Source organism: Cariama cristata, unplaced genomic scaffold (genome assembly GCF_000690535.1).
Source record: "Cariama cristata isolate BGI_N322 unplaced genomic scaffold, ASM69053v1 scaffold35506, whole genome shotgun sequence".
NCBI lineage: Eukaryota > Metazoa > Chordata > Aves > Cariamiformes > Cariamidae > Cariama > Cariama cristata.
In genome coordinates, this window is record NW_009623306.1 from 2446 (window position 1) to 18839 (window position 16394).

General features: G+C 38.9%; 1 protein-coding gene across 1 annotated transcript in view; it reads right to left on the reverse strand.

The window, feature by feature from the left end:
- Positions 1 to 11731, reverse strand: part of WDSUB1 (WD repeat, sterile alpha motif and U-box domain containing 1) — a 13489-nt gene extending 1758 nt beyond the window's left edge. The window contains exons 1-5 of the mRNA XM_009702677.1: positions 11192 to 11731; positions 7749 to 7933; positions 3321 to 3413; positions 2417 to 2510; positions 128 to 161 (exon numbers count right to left, since the gene is read on the reverse strand). Coding sequence (XP_009700979.1) covers positions 128 to 161; positions 2417 to 2510; positions 3321 to 3413; positions 7749 to 7933; positions 11192 to 11589 — 804 coding nt within the window. The 5' untranslated portion in view covers positions 11590 to 11731. The remainder of the gene's footprint in view (positions 1 to 127; positions 162 to 2416; positions 2511 to 3320; positions 3414 to 7748; positions 7934 to 11191) is intronic.
- Between the last annotated feature and the right edge of the window lie 4663 nt (positions 11732 to 16394).

The window sequence follows — 16394 nt, forward strand, 5'->3', positions numbered from 1 at the left end:
TAACTATCTGGGGTTTACATAGTTTCTACTCTTTAATATTTCTTTATGTTAATAAGACACTGCAGAAGCAGTGCTGTTATTTGAAGGCAACAATCCAACGAATGATCTTGCACTCTGCTATACTTACAGTTTCATGTATTATGACACACTTGTCCACAGACCTTTTAAAAAACAAAGACACACACCGACATTAAAATGATGCAGAGAGGAAAAATGAAACTATTTTTAATTAAGAAGAAAAAAGCCACCAAACTTTTCCACAAACAAAGTAAGACCAGATTTGTTAACAACACTTTACGAAAAGCTTAGGTATCTAAATCCTCCCCACCCATGCTCACCTTAAAACAACGCTGATTAGCTGTACCTCCAGCATGGTGTAAAAAAACAGTAGTTAAATATGAAAACCCTGTACTTCCATGAGAATTTCTGATGTAGAGGATTTGCATAGTGCTTATGCAAACCGGCCCCTACTCCCACTGCTCCGCACTGTCTACCATAACTACTTTATGTCTTTGTAAGCAGTGTCCGTAAAGCAGATGCACAGAATCTGGTTAGCCATGATCTACTCTCAGCACTTCTATTTATTTTTGAAACATTTTCATTTGCAAAGCAAGCTAGAGAAAGTAGTGCAATGCAATACATAAAGTATTTCACAAAATACAAATTGCATAGTTATTTACCACGACAGCAGTGTTTCCTGAAAGCCTTTATGGGATAGACATTTCACTTATGACAACATAAGTGAAAACAATAATCCGTATGTCTAATGGATAATAAAATAACTCTAGATCATCAACATTCATAATGATCTCCAAATACTGAAAAAGACTCCCTGAAAAAGATTACAAAGCAAAATGTCATAAAATCGTAATGGTTGGAAGAGACTCAGTGATCATCATGTCCAACCTTCTAACCAATACCACCATGCCCACTAAACCATTTCTTGAAGAAATGTCAAAGCAAGCTACTATCTCCTGGGGTTTCTATAGTTTTCGTTTGCACGCTATTGCAGTCTTTTCTTCTTCCTTTGCAAGACACCAGTTCTTCCGTTTCAGTTTAGAAAGTCTTTGTAAAAAAGACAATCAAAATTCAGAGTTGAATCATTTTGTTATTTCACGTTGCCACTTAGTTTAGAACTGATTAAGCACTTTTCATGAGAAGTGCAGAATAAAAGCATACAGTTATTAATACTCACAAAAACTTAAATGATTGTATCTATCTTATTTGTAATTTTACTCTTTCAATATCTTGATCCCCTGAGGAAAGCCACCAGTAACCAGCTGCCAGTTTATCTTCATGCTGCTGATCACCAACAAGCATTTGAGCCTGACAGTCCCATCATTTTTCCACACAACCTACCGTCCACTTTTCTGATCTGTATCTCCCCAGTGTGGCTGTAAGACTACACTGGGAGACCCTGTCCAAAGCCTTGCTAAAGCGGAGGCACCAAACGCAGACTGCTCTCCCCCTGTTCCCACAGCCAGCCTTCTCATCCCAGAAGGCGGTCAGGTTGGTCAGGCTCAGCTTGCCCCTGTTCCATTCCCATTGCTTTCCCCAAATACGTGGAGTTTGGAAACGGCTTCCAAGCCCACTGGAAGGATTTGCTCCATAACCTTCCCAGAGACTGAAGTTAGGCTGACTGGCCTGTAGATCCCTCCGCCTTGCCCTTCTTGGAGGTAAGTGTGAGATTTGCATCTTTCCAATCATCAGGAATCTTAAAACACCCTCCTGAGTCCTTCAAACATAATGGAGTGATTTTGCAATGATGCTGGCAACTCCCTTATCACCCACTAACAAAGACTAATAATAATATTAGTCTTGAACTGATGGTTCATGATTAATTTGGGTCTTAACCATTATTCTGTACAGGGCTGACATCAAAAACACAGGTCTACAGTTATCTCGATCATGCACTTTTTATGGAAAAAAAGGGTTATGTTGCCACACTCCCAGTGTGGATCAGTGAAGACATTTTTAATTTCAACCAAATCTATCAAAGACAAAAATCTCAAGATATTTAACTTTCTAAGAAGTTCCTGAAAGTGCATGAGTGAGAAGGAAATCCGAAATGCCGTCCCAAAGAGACAGTAAGACTGCAACGTAGATTTGTGTTTTTAATAGATGCTAGAGTATCCACGTGAAAGGCTACATAAATGCCCCCAAACCAGGAAATCATGAATCTCATTACAATACTCAAGAGAACAGAGCTTGCAACATCCTAGATTTCAAGCTCAGTCACCCACAGACCAACTGGAAAGTCACTTCAATAGTTCTGGAGGTGACAGAACTATTCCCTAATTATTGGAAATATATTTTGAATACTCCAACTCGTTTTAACTTTTGGTTTTACAATACTGAAGTGTGAACCTGGACAGCCATCTGCACGAAATTTAAACAAGCAAAAGATACTGCTTACCCTGAAACTAACATCTGCCCATCATAAGAAAATGCACAAGCCAGAACTGGTGCAGAATGTCCTTTCAATGTGCATTTATATTTTAATTCAACACCTGAAAATGCAAGTAGTAAATTATTACATATGGACATATTTGACAAGGTGCAAGACAAGCAGCTTTTAAAAGCGTAAAGCTGTGCCAGAGATCTGACCCTGTGACATACTGCCTACAAAAAATGGGATAAAAGATCACAAATTAATTTTAACGTCTCCAACTTCCTCATTTTGTAGTCTTAGCATGTCTAACAGTGTTTTAGATAATTAAATGTGTTTCTGTACACACAGTATTAATCCTTACAGACTTCTATATAAAACAGATTACAAAAAAATACCCACTGAAGATGTTTTCGGCCATCTGCCTAGTCTCTACATAGCAGCCACACATCTACATTGCAGTTTTAGCGGAGCCAACACTGTTTTCATTTCTCTAGCTCTTGCTTCAGGGCCAAGATGTGCTGAAAGATGAAAGGAAACATCTCCCTGGCCTGGCAGATGAAAAGTTTCCAACCTATCAACCTGCTCAAAGGCCACAGTAGAAATGTTACTGGTTACCGAAAGGTAAAAATGCTAATGAAACCCAAATGTTTATCATAACATTGTTTGAGGAAATCGGGGGAGAGCTTTTTTTAAATATTTACTTTTACAATTATCGATAAATAGATCACTAAATAAAATCTACAAGGCCCAATGTCACAAAGCGCTGCATGCCTCAGCTGCTCTCCTGCTAAACAATTAAAAGAAAATTTTCAACTTGTGGTCAGTTTGGCTGTGAATCCATGACAGCAGTATAAATTTGATCTTAGATGTAAATTGTCACTAAAGACTTAAGACATTGGAGTATGAAAAAAAGCATCACTATACACACCTAAGAAATCTGCAAACAAAGTAAGCCAGAGTTTGATCTGATTATCTTGACCACAAGAAGCCATCTGGAAGTATGTGAATCCATGATCACCGTCTGATAAAATTCAAATATATTAACGGGAATCAGAAGCACTGAAAATAACAGCATATCAGTAAACTACATCAGCATTCTTACACTGGAATTTGGTACATTTCCTTAATCTCAGTATCACTTTTTAAAAGTGCTAATAAAAACAATTGCATAAGTTCTAAAATCATTTAGAAGAAAGAAATAGGTATCGTTGTCATTCTGTTTCTTGTACAAGCAGATGAAGACCAGAACTGGGCTCATACTTTAAGTTTTCTTGATGGTAAATGTTTGATTTATCTATCGAGCACAACAATACAATATAGTCTTTTAACCTAAATTATATGGTCACACCCATTTCTTCTACAGTTCAGTAGCTCTCAAACTTAACCACATATGCATGCACAAAATTTGAGAGTATCTGACAGGCTATTTTCATAATTTAAAATGTTCAGCTTTTCAGTTTTATAAACTAAGGGATGTTTCATGACTGCAGTCCAGACAACCACTCAAGAAATACTGCATTAAAGATGAAATACAACAGTAAAAGCTTTATAGCTTTCCCCTCTCTATTCAGTGGATATGAGTATTTCTGAATGATCATGTTCCTTTCTAAATGTGTTGTTTTGGCCCACTATCAATTTTGTTTTATTAAGTCCTGTGCCAAATTACTTCTGCTCTTCTACTCCACTGAGCTGCCACACCAGCCTGACACAAGTCACCATAACAATCCTTCAGTGGCATTACCTCTGCCAGTACCAAGTCTCAGAATTCCTACAAGAACCATCAGGATTAAGGCTGGAAATCTGAAAATCGTAACAGATATTTTAAGGGTTCATCTTTCCAGCTCTGTAGTTATCAGAAATGTCAAAATATTTACTGTCAAGTGTCTTACAAAATAGCCTCAGAGATTTTTATCTCCATTTTTCCACCCTATAAAGTATATTTTAATTTCATACGTTTATCACAATAAAGTCCTACTATACATAGACCTATTTGCTCACAGGAACAATGAGAGCTACTATGACTGTGGCAGATCTTAGGATCTACCTCAAATCTGTTAAACATCAAAGCATCGAAGTGCATCATTTTTGCTAGGATTTTACAGTGTAAGATTTGGGTCTTGCAGAGAGATGAGTAGCACGCATTAGCTATCATGTTGTAAAAACAGATGTTTCTTGGTAACTAAGAACATGTTACTTGGAAACTTGGTCTGGGTGAGAATTCTGTCATGATGAACAGATTCTGACACTGTTTTACAAGTTACCAACCTGTTAATGGGGTATTAGAGTGTTGTACAGGCAGAGCTCCTTGGGATAACTTGGAGGAGGACTACACTGCCTCCCACTGAGGTTCACTAGAAAATTTTAGCAAGATCTGCCTATTTTTTAGCAGTATTGCCACATTAATTTCACTGAAGTTCACTTATTGAGGAGAAGGGCAGCACTGAAACTGTAGTCAGATGGGAAAGCCCGCGCAGCATTACAGCTGCTCTAGATCTGATAAGCTTCTACGCAACTGTGACTGAATCCACTTTAAAGGTAGGAGAATCACCTGTTACAAACAGCCTAAAGCACAAAGAACCAATTAGAAACTCTGGTTCTAATTTTGCTCCAAATTAAGCAGGTAAAGAGAGTCTCAATCTAAAACGATCTTTAATTGTACTGGATAACCTGTATGGATTTTGTAATGTGTTAAATCTGCCAATAATCTGAGAAATTTCAATCCCTGGTGATTAAACAGCAACATACAAAAAGGAAAAATGTTGACTTTCAATAACGTATGGCTTAAATAAAATTAAGAATGATCATAAATCAGGTTTAAAAAAAAATCAACAGTGTAGGAAATGCTTGCTTTCTTGCCTATTTCTATCTTGGCAGAAGGACAAAAAAATGAAGGATTGGTAACATACTTTTTTAAACCAAGAGAATAATCTCAACAGGAAATGGAGCGGTGGAAATGACACTCTGATCTCTTTCAGCTTCAACGTGTTCCTTCGCCCTCAGATGCAACTCTCAGCTCACAACGGAGATTTTTGGGTAGTATTTTCACCAAGAAAGATCTAGAGGTGTTATTTAAAGATGAATCTCCTTTCTATTGTGACAGATTAATTCAATGCTGTCCCTACACCTTTCATCGGACATACATTTGATTGATTTGGTATTGTCTGTCACTAATTCTCTGTACTGAAGTACATGCTCACATCCTACTTCCTCAGCTTTCTCCTGTTTCTGTCCTGCTTTCTCCCCCGCTTCTTTTCCTGCTTTCTTCCTGCTCTCTACCACCTTCTTAGACAAGGGGGTACACAGACAGCAGTATTTATCGCTGTCTTTAGTGCTGAAAGATGTAAGTGGCTGCTCAGTTACAATTTTGGTACCTTTGAAAGAGTAGCTCATGTGTACTCTGAAAATAGAAGCCTACGTGTCTTTATGGAGACCACTTTGTCTCCATAGTAGAGCTGGAAAGCACAGAAGTATACCTACAAGGTTGTTAAGACAAGTTAAAGCATTAGTTCTTAAATCTGACAATTAGGCTTCTGCCCAGTTTTCAATCTCCATCAAAAGCGGATGACTCTGTGATTTTTTAACTCTTTATTAAACATTTTTACCTGACAAAAATGTATACAAATTAACCTTTCAGCTTTTCAGACTCTTATTTCAGAATTTCCAATGTTTGATTATTCAGCTATGACACCTTCCTGTACTGCAATTAACTTCTACCAGGATATTTCAAATAGAAGTTCTTCTTGTGCAAATGTTTCCGTCCACTACACAAGCTGCACAACCTTAGACATGCAACTCTTCAGTATTCCCACACAACTATATAAAAAGTCTGTGTTGTGACATAATTGCATCGGTTTTGGCTAAGACAGTAGCTCCTATGGTGCTACGCTGTGGATTTGTGACCACAGCAGTGCTGGTAACTCAGGGATGTTTTCGTTACCGCTGAGCAGCGCTTGCAGAGCCTCAAGGCCTCTTCTGCTCCTCTCCTCTCCCCACCCCACCAGCGAGGAGGCTGGGGGGGCACAGGGAGCTGGGAGAGGACACGGCCGGGACAGCTGACCCCCACCGGCCAAAGGGATGTTCCAGACCGAATGGCATCGTGCTCAGCAATAAAAGCTGGTCTGAAGGAGGAAGGAAAGGGGGGGACGTTCGGAGTTAAGGCATTTGTCTTCTCAAGCCACCGCTACTCGTGACGGAGCCCTGCTTTCCTGCAGGTGGCTGAACACCCGCCTGCCCATGGGAAGTGGGGAATGAATTCCTTGTTCTGCTTTGCTTGTGTGCGTGGCTTTTGCCTTCCCCATTAAACTGTCTTTATCTCAACCCTCAAGTCTTCTCACTTTTACCCTTCTGATTCTCTCCCCCAGCCCACCGGAGACAAGTGAGCGAGCAGTTGCACGGGGCTGAGCTGCCAGCTGCGATTAAACCACAACAATAATTTCAAAAGCCTGTATACACAAATGCAAAGCTTTCCCTGAGATAGCTGGAAGTTTAAATACCTAATTTTCAGTATACATGTTTTTGCATAGAGAGAAGTAATCTAGGTTCTAATTATTTTAGTTCCACAGAAAGCCTTACAAACGTGAAATGAAAGAAAACTAAACAAAATATGCAATGCAGCCCTGAGAAAGGCCTAAACTATGCATGCCTTATGTTTTTGTTCTCAATACCCAAATATATACAAGAATATCAGATTTCATTCTCAAAAGAAAAAAAACTAACTTCTTGCCCAACACAACTGTGAAGAAGCACATAATGACAAAACTGAAATGCAACTTACACAGTGAGGTCAGCTAAAACAGCTGTAAGACATCTGAAGAGTACCACATCTTAGTGGGAAACATGAGGTTCTGGGCTCATTGCTCCCTCAAATTCCTCCAACTGAGAAAGTCAGGTGCAGGAAAACAATCTATCTATTCACATCCCACAGCTCAAGCATTCAGCTTACTACGTTTACAGTTCTCTGCATTGCTTTAATCCAGTCATGCTCCTTGGGGAACCAAAGTATGAAAATGTGGGAATGGTAATCTAGCACTGCATCTTCTAACACCCTTGTTAGCCCCGGGAGATAGGCTTGACTTACAGACACCGCCCAAACATCTTCCAAAACCCTGACAGGATAATTAGCAACTGAAAGCTACCACAAGTATGCTAATCACCTTGTTTGTTGACCTAGTACATTCCTTGTCGTCAACCTGAACACAACTTTTACTTAGGAATATTCAGAATATTCTAAAACATCAGCTCTTCCCAATGTCATTTGTATCTTGAGCACTGATGACAAAAAGAATACGAAAGCAAGAGCTAGAGAGAAAAGCTCTTTTTTTGCCATGTTCTTCCCATGACGAGTCAAGTAACTAACCAGAAATTGGCTGTGAAGAAATATCACAGCAGGTAACGCCAAGATCATGTGCTTTTTCATTATACAGGCATCTCATTTTATCATCCCAAATGGTTAAATCACCACACGATGATCCAGTGACAAAGAAATTTCCATTAGGAGAAAACGCACAGGCCACCAAAGAACCATCTTTAACATTCCCAGATCTGAAAAGCAAGAATACATGGGATTTGAATTTAGGGTAAGTAACGTTCTGAAGAAGTGATGTCTAAAATGCAATCTGATACAATAAGGCAAACTATTCTAAGTTTTGCATTTTGGAACTTGGTAACATAAGAGAGAGAAACTCCTATCAACTATGGGAAGAGATGCAAAATAAGCATTACTGTGGGAACCAGGACCTGCTGCAGGAGGGAAAATGTGAGATGGCATATCAGGGCAATAATTTTAGCTGAGTGATAAAATAATTTTCAAATTAAAGACAATCTACATGGACTTACCATTTGAAAGGCACAATGCACTGTTAAAATTCTATAGCAGGATAAATTTTAAAAGTCGAAGAGAAGTACACAACTATCATAACACAGATTTACAGGTACACAAAGGAGGGGGGGGGGAAGACTCCCACAATTTCTCTGTTCTGTTTTTAAAGGCAAAACAGAACATCTACAAACCCGTATGATAAGTTGTAGCTGAACAGAATACTTTTTGATTTATGATACAGGGTTGATTTTGGACTACTCATACACAAGAGAAAGCAATGTGAAAAAAATTATTTCTATATTTTAACTAAGTTAGCCAAAGCACTTTGAAAAACTGATCTTAAAAGTCCTAGCAGATATGGAAGTGTGGTCAATCCTCGTTAAGGAAGTGGGGTCAACCTAACATCCTTTAGGTTATCTGATAGTAACCTAAAGTCAATTGAAAGTGTCTCACTCCTTTAATGGACACTAGATCCAGCCCAGCATGCACAGTTGAATCTTTTAAGTGCAGGAAAAAAAAGTATCACAGCCACAAGCAACAGTCATACAGCAAGAAATGTTAGTCTTATTTACTCTGTTGTTGTATTTTGTAGAACAGCTGCTCATTCTCTTTTGCCGATAGAAATTTTATTTACTGTCAGAGGTGCCAAACTTAATGCCACAGAAGACAACCCAATAAACTTCCCTGAAAGCCTCTCTAATCAGACCTAGGACCTTCAAAAAAAAAACACTGACTCCCTTAAATCCATCATTAAGGATAGTATCAAATACACTACAGTGCTTCCTGTCTTTATATGTACAATTTTTTTTTCCTTAGAGCAGATTTAAAAACTTTTCTTCTTTCACGCAAAAAGCTGCAGATTCTGCTCTGAAAACGTAAGAGCAAAATAAATAGTACTACATATGTTCAGAGTATGCATTTAAGACTTTCAGGCCACATCTCAGTATCATAACTACTGAGCAGGAAATAGAGAACACTTTAAGAAATATACATAAATTAACCTGCTTTCATGTTGTTCACATCCATCATAGAGATTATTTAAATAGCCATCTTGCTTCACAATTTGAACAGACAGTTAATTAAAACAGTTGAGCTGATAAGGAGTAACTGGATACCTTTGTTGTAACTACTGTCTGTATATTTAGTCAAGTGACATAATAGTGTGGCAAAAGGTGTTCTCTTTTTTTCGCATCAAGACAATCAAGTGTTGCAAAAGAAACAGAGGACCACAGACTGACATTAGACATTAACTAAAATCCTCTGACATAATTTTTAATTACCTTGATAATTTCTAAGTAATATTGATCTCGGCTTAAAGAAAATGGGACAGGTGCACTTTTCTATCTGCAATTACTAATGACAATAATAATAATAAAAAAAATCATCAGCTGAAAATATATATACAATTAAAATTAAGCTGACTACTGTTGGCATATTAACACTTTGAAATGAACTTTTAAAAGTGAAGGGGACAGGATTGGAATGTTCAAGTTCGTTCTTGTTTCTTTACAATGGAAACACCAAAGCAGAATAATTTCTGTTTAAAGCAACAATATAGTTTTGACATAGTCATTATACATCCACCATTCAATGGGGAGGAAATTCAGGAGGTCTAAAACATGCGTCACTGCATATATTAATAGCATATACTTGTAATAAATGACTTTTTAATATTTCTGGGTTTTCCCCTGTCAGTAACAAATATTCTGAATAAAAAAAAAATCCTCTTCACTAGTAATACCTCAAAATACATAAACCCTTAGACTTCAGAACACTAATGACTGAAATTCCCAGTTTTTCTTAAAGATAACACTAAAAACCTCTTTATTCTCTGAAAACAAAACAACCATTTCAGTGTTTCTGCATGCATTATAAACCACAAGGTGGCAAAAATCTATTAGACTTCTGTTTACGGACAGGTTTCCAGATTTACATGATTTCAGATAACTATAATCAATCATTTTGAAAAATTTTACAGTTCCCATGTAAATCACTGTTGAGGAAGGCAAAGGTAGAGAGACCACAAAAACAGTAAAATGCTGGATGGGATTACCACAACCAAACAACTTTGGCTTTCAGAAATGGCTCCTTCCTCATCCTGAGTGAAACATCTCATCGATTCTCTCCAATTCTTAACTTCTTTTCTAACTTCAGAGAGATGTTGTTTAACTGCTGCTCTAAAACCTAAATAATGTCTTGCCTAAGCACAGATTACAACAACTGGCCTGAAGACTTTATTGAAATACAGAGGTAGAGACGTAGAGGAGGACTTTGAAGATCATCCTAAGGTTCAAGTCTTTAACTGTGCAACTTCACTAAAAATGCTCATCCGCTTCGTTTCAAATGTTTACTGGAAACCCATGTGACATGTTGACCATCATACTTAACTCACTCAGCTCCAATACTCCTTTCTGTCACCATTATGTCTTAAACTGTATGGTTTCAGGAATCATCAATCCAAACTCTTGGATTACTGGATTACTACCAAGCTTCTAACACCTTCCTGGACTCCAAATAGCCTTGTAATTGAATACTTAATTAAAAAACACTATGTATAATGCAATATAAGGCACACAGCGCAGTCAGGCTCTACCAATTAATTGTATATTACATATCATAGTTTGTTGACCCACTGTTCAGAAACCAGATGCATGCAGTATTCAATGCATCCTGATTCCATGTTAGATCAACGAAAACACTTCCATGAAGTTAAAAAAAATAATAATCAGGATTTAGATGAAAAATAACTTAGTAAAAATTAAAGCTTCTTGAGTTTGCAATGTTTAACTTCAAAAAACAGAAAGACTCAGCACTTCTCCCTCTCCTATTGATAATCTTTTGGACTTCTAAACACTATGCCTGTTTCTTCATGATATCAATCAGTGGTGTAAGTCAGCAAGTCTTGTACACAGTACAGCATACTACTTAAATTACATTCTTGTCATTGTAAACAAGGTTGTCAAAAAATATTTGGCACTCACCTGTACAGTTTCAATGACTGCATGTTCCAAAGAACTACACTCCCATCCGCTGCCCCTGACACTAGGTATGTGGACTCAGGAGAAAATCTGCAGACTCTAACAGGACTGCTGCTGGGCTGCTCTAGCACTGCCAGCATCTGACCATCACGAGTGTCCCAAACCACAGTAGTGCCATCTGTTGAACACGAAGCTAAAACATGTCCTGATGGAGAGAAGCAGCAGCAGTGGACAGCATATGTATGACCTTTTAAAGGCGAGTACGGAAGCTCAGCAAAGTTGCTTAAAGAATAAACGCGAACTGTTTTGTCCAAGGAACAAGTAGCCAAGCACGACGATGAGAAGGCACAGTAGTTGACATCATCACTATGATCTGCTAAAGTGTGAATTAATGTCGCCATTTTATCTACTTTCAACAAAAATACCTGAAAAAAAGTTTAACAGTTAGTCTTCTCTTATTTCATAAATGAAACATACTACCTTAACAACACACACCCTCCAGGGGAAAAAAAAATAATTCATTTGCAGAGGCACATTTTTCATCTAAGCATTGTTTTATCTTCAACTTAAATTAGAAATTAATCACAGCAATGAGATTAGGGGTTTATGACTTGGTTAGAATTAACATATCTAAACTTTTAATGTCAACTTGCAATTCTGCAGTACAACATGCAAGATTACATAAAAGTTATTTGGTCTTAGAGTAGTGGCAAAACAAGTTATTTTACTTGTTTAATTTATGCTAAGAAGCTCACTGTTCAAATTTGTTATTATTTGCATCTACACTAGACACAACGGTGTAAATAGGCACTATAGAAGCCAGTGAAAGCATTAATTAGGGTTGCACCAGGAATACAGAATCACAGAATCGTAGAGTGGTTTAGGTTCAAGGGACCTTAAAGCCCACCTGGTTCCAACCCCCTGCCGTGGGCAGGGACACCTCCCACCAGACCAGGTCGCTCACAGCCCCATCCAACCTGGCCTTCAACACTCCCAGGGATGGGGCAGCCACAGCTTCTCTGGGCAACCTCCGCCACTGCCTCACCCCCCTCACCGGGAAGAATTTCTTCCTCTTATCTCATCTAAATCCTCCCTCTTCCAGTTTAAAGCTGTTGCCCCTTGTCCTGTCACTGCAGGCCCTGGTAAAAAGTCTCTCTCCATCTTTTTTGTGATCCTCCTTTGTATATTGAAAGGCTGCTTTAATGTCTCCCTGGAGCCTTCTCTTCTCCAGGCTGAACAAGCCCAACTCTCTTGGCCTTTCTTCACAGGAGAGGAGTTCCAGCCCTCGGATCATTGTTGGGGTCCTTCTCTGGACCCACTCTTAACAGGTCAGTGTCTGTCTTGGTACTGGGGACCCCAGAGCTGGATCCAGGTGGGGTCTGACGAGAGCCGAGCAGAGGGGCAGAATCCCCTCCCAGACCTGCCAGCCACGCTGCTTGTGATGCAGCCCAGGCTACAGCTGGATTTCTGGGCTGCCAAGCGCCCACTGCCAGCTCATAGCTCATTTTTCATCCATCAGGATCTACAAGCCCTTCTCTGCAGGGCTGCTCTCAATCCATTCATCCCCCATTCTGTACTGATATTGGGGATTGCCCTGACCCAGGTGCAGGACCTTGCACTTGGCCTTTTTGAATTTCACGAGCTGGCCCACTCCTCAAGCCTGTCAAGGTCCCTCCAGATGGCATCCCTTCCCTCAAACAAATCAACTGCACCACTCAACCTGCTGTCATCAGTAGACTTGCTGAGGGTGCGTGCAATGCCACTGCCAATATCACTGATGAAGATACAGAATAGTATTGGTTGAAGTCTGGATCCTTGAAGGACACCACTCGTTACTGGCTTCCATTCAGACATTGAGCCATTGACTGCAACTCTTTGGACAGAGCCGGCGGCCAGCCAACTCCTTGTCCTTCTAACAGTCCATCCATCAAACCCTTCTCTAGAGACAAGGATGTTGTGTGTTACCGTGTTAAAGGCCTTACAGAAGTCCAGGCAGATGACATCAGTGGTTCTTCTTTTATCCACTGATTCACTTACTCCATCGTGGAAGGCCACTATCTACGATTAGTAGTAGTATACCAATGACTAGATTATTATAGCAATAAAATTTTTAAAAAATATGATCTAAATTAAAAAAGTCTGGTAAGTTTTCTTACCAATCTAGGATGACAGTTACAAAGCATCTTTGTATTTGCTTTCAAACCATCCTCTCTCTAACTGCAAGTGTCATGTATCCACTTCCAAGCCATCCACATCAACAAACTTCTTTGTGAAAGTGTGGAATTAACAGAAACACATCTCATCATACCTATAAACCTGAGCCCAAGAATGAAATAATATTGCTAAATCTCCAGCTGAGAGCAGGCCACAAACGTATGCTTGGACCAAAATACAAGTCACAGAAAATTCCACTTAGTCTTTGCCTGCAAAGACTAACAGCTATTTTGAACAAATGGCTATGCGAAGCAATCAAGAGCAAAGAATAAAAGCTAACCTGAGGTATGGTCTAGGAATGTGACAGTTACTGATTTTCTGTGACAGAGCCACCGCATCTTCCTTTCTATTACCTTCTTTACTTGTGAAATCAAGCTATTTTCTGTACCACCCTGTATCACCACAGGCCAGGTTGTACTTTTTCTTCCTGGTGAGAACTGGTTAGGTGACTAAGTGTGGGACCTCCATCAGAGGGAGGAAAAGGCGATTTATTTCCTCACCCACGCAATCTCCAAATATTAAAAGAACATTTACATCCTCTCTCAGCAAAGCTGTGCCTCTGCTTATACAACAACCAACACAAAAGGGCAGACTTTGGAGTAGTCAGCGCAAGGGTGAGGAGGAGAGCCTCACTGGAAGTCAGAGGGCCGATCTAGGGAACAGGGACAGAGCCACAGCTGCTTTACTAGAACTTGAAAAGACTGTTATTCTGGTCCCTCCCAACCCCCCACCTCTTCTCTTTTTTACTGGTGGTAACAAATGAAAGAGGAAATAAGCAGTATTAATTTTTATGCACAGGAAGAAGCAAAATCCAGAGAGCAGTAAAACAGAGACACATACAGAGATGGGAATCTGAGCTATTGAGCAGGGGACAAGAGGGAACAGAGCTGACCAGAGCACTGCGGAAGACTTACAAAGACTAAAAACATGATGACAGAAAACATCAACGGACAGCTGGAGAAAATTTCAGTTAGGTGTGAGCATGGTGATTTCTCTGTACTGCTGAGAAGCTCTGTCATTTTATTCTTTAGCATTTGTGTACTACAGTGCACAGAGGATACAACCAGGATGAGGCCCCATTGTTTTGAATGTAATACAGAAAAAAGGTTAAGTCTTGTACGAACAAACTTACAAAGTTACCTAAAAAGAAGTAAGTAGAGATAACAAAAATACAGTAACCGAGCACAGAATCAAGGGTTGACTGTTCAGAATGTTTTATAGTGAAAGGAAAACATGAGGAGAGTCCTACAGAAGCAAACAGTCGAAGATACTGTTCACTCTTTAGTCACCTTAACTCATTAATATGAGACACATCCTCAACTAGCCTTTACTCTAACAGAAAACAATTAGTACAGTGCAGACCCAAGAGCAATGCTTCAGCTATACCAAGAGCATACAAAAAACAATCTTATGCTTTTATATAAACACTTTCAGCAGTTATAACCACATGCATTCAGCATTCTTTCTCTTTCCACTTAGAGCTCCAAAAAAAGTATGTTTGCACATCATCAATGACCCTCAAAAAAATAATCAGGAGGCAGTATCAAAAAGATTCCTGGAAATTATTCTCATCTGGAGCTTGCTGAAATAAGTTCCAATGAATTATAACTTGCAGTTTGCAGATTCAATAGTTGATACACTCCTTTTAAAAACATAGCAGTTAGAGCACTTCTTATAGTACAACTGAGTACACAATTGTATATATTCTTTAGAATAAAACCAGATTAAACAATAAATTCATATCTGCAGGTATAACATAGATGAGCACTAAGATTTGATGATGAGAGTGCAAGATAAATTTTCCTTTCCAGGTCTGAATAACTTCTTCAAATTCAAACTTTTGCTGCCTTTCACAGTTAGCTAGCAACATTAGTGACAGCAAAATATCAGAGTAATACCAACAGCAAGCTTACGCTGTCAATCAGAGCTTTGATGCAATTTTCATGTAAATCAAACATCACATACCGAGTAACAGATTTAAGTGAAAGTCAAAATGTGAATATTAAGAGGGTGATCAGAATCTGAACCTCTCCAGAAATTGCATTTGCTGATACATAAAACAACAACAGAAAACATGAACTCCATGCACATTTTCCCAGTACTTAGGACTGCTGAGATCAGCTTAGACCTCAGCATCAGACAAGTGATTTACACTGATGACGTCAGGGAAAGCCCCTAAAAGGTACATTCCAACCATATGCTGCAGATCATAGCCAAGCTTCCTGAGGATAAGGAAGCAAAGAGCCAAAAGGAAGTGCCTACAGCTCTTAGAAGTTGTTTATGCTGCACAAAAGCAGTAATGCTATTTATATTGAGTTAACTTATCTAAAACAGTTAACCGTTATTTAAGTGCTTCATTCTGAACAATAATTTCAGAGCTGACAGGCAACCGCAAACAGGTGTGTTTATATACATACACACATATGTTTGGTTTTACATATATACACACACATATGTTCATATATATCAGGACATATAAATACATATATGTATAAATGTACATATTGACACATACATATATATGTCTTCATATAGACACAAAGGTATATATAAGGGCAAAATAACTGTTCCCTTCAGGCAGCATATAGCATGCCAATTTAGTTAAAGATCAGATCTTTGCATACTCTCCATTTTAGCTTCATGATTCTCCCAGTTTCATTACCATTAAAACTACTTCTTTAAAACCGTATCTTTGTGCTATTTCTTTAAAACTGTATCTTCAAAACCACTAAATAGATTAAGTAGTATCAACCGCATCTACCTGTAGAAAGAAAATCAATGTACTTCCTTCAGCTATGAGAAACTGAAGAGTCGGACAAAGCCTGACGTCTGGAAAAGGCACCTTAATCTCGTTGTTGAGATTTTTCAGGAGCTCACCGCAGAAAACCAAACCTAGGAATGGTATTTTTCGGGTATCAACAGTTTACAGTAGCTGAAGGCGCGACGAGCATTTGCCACCACCGAGACGTTCAGCGCTACAGCATTACCTTCC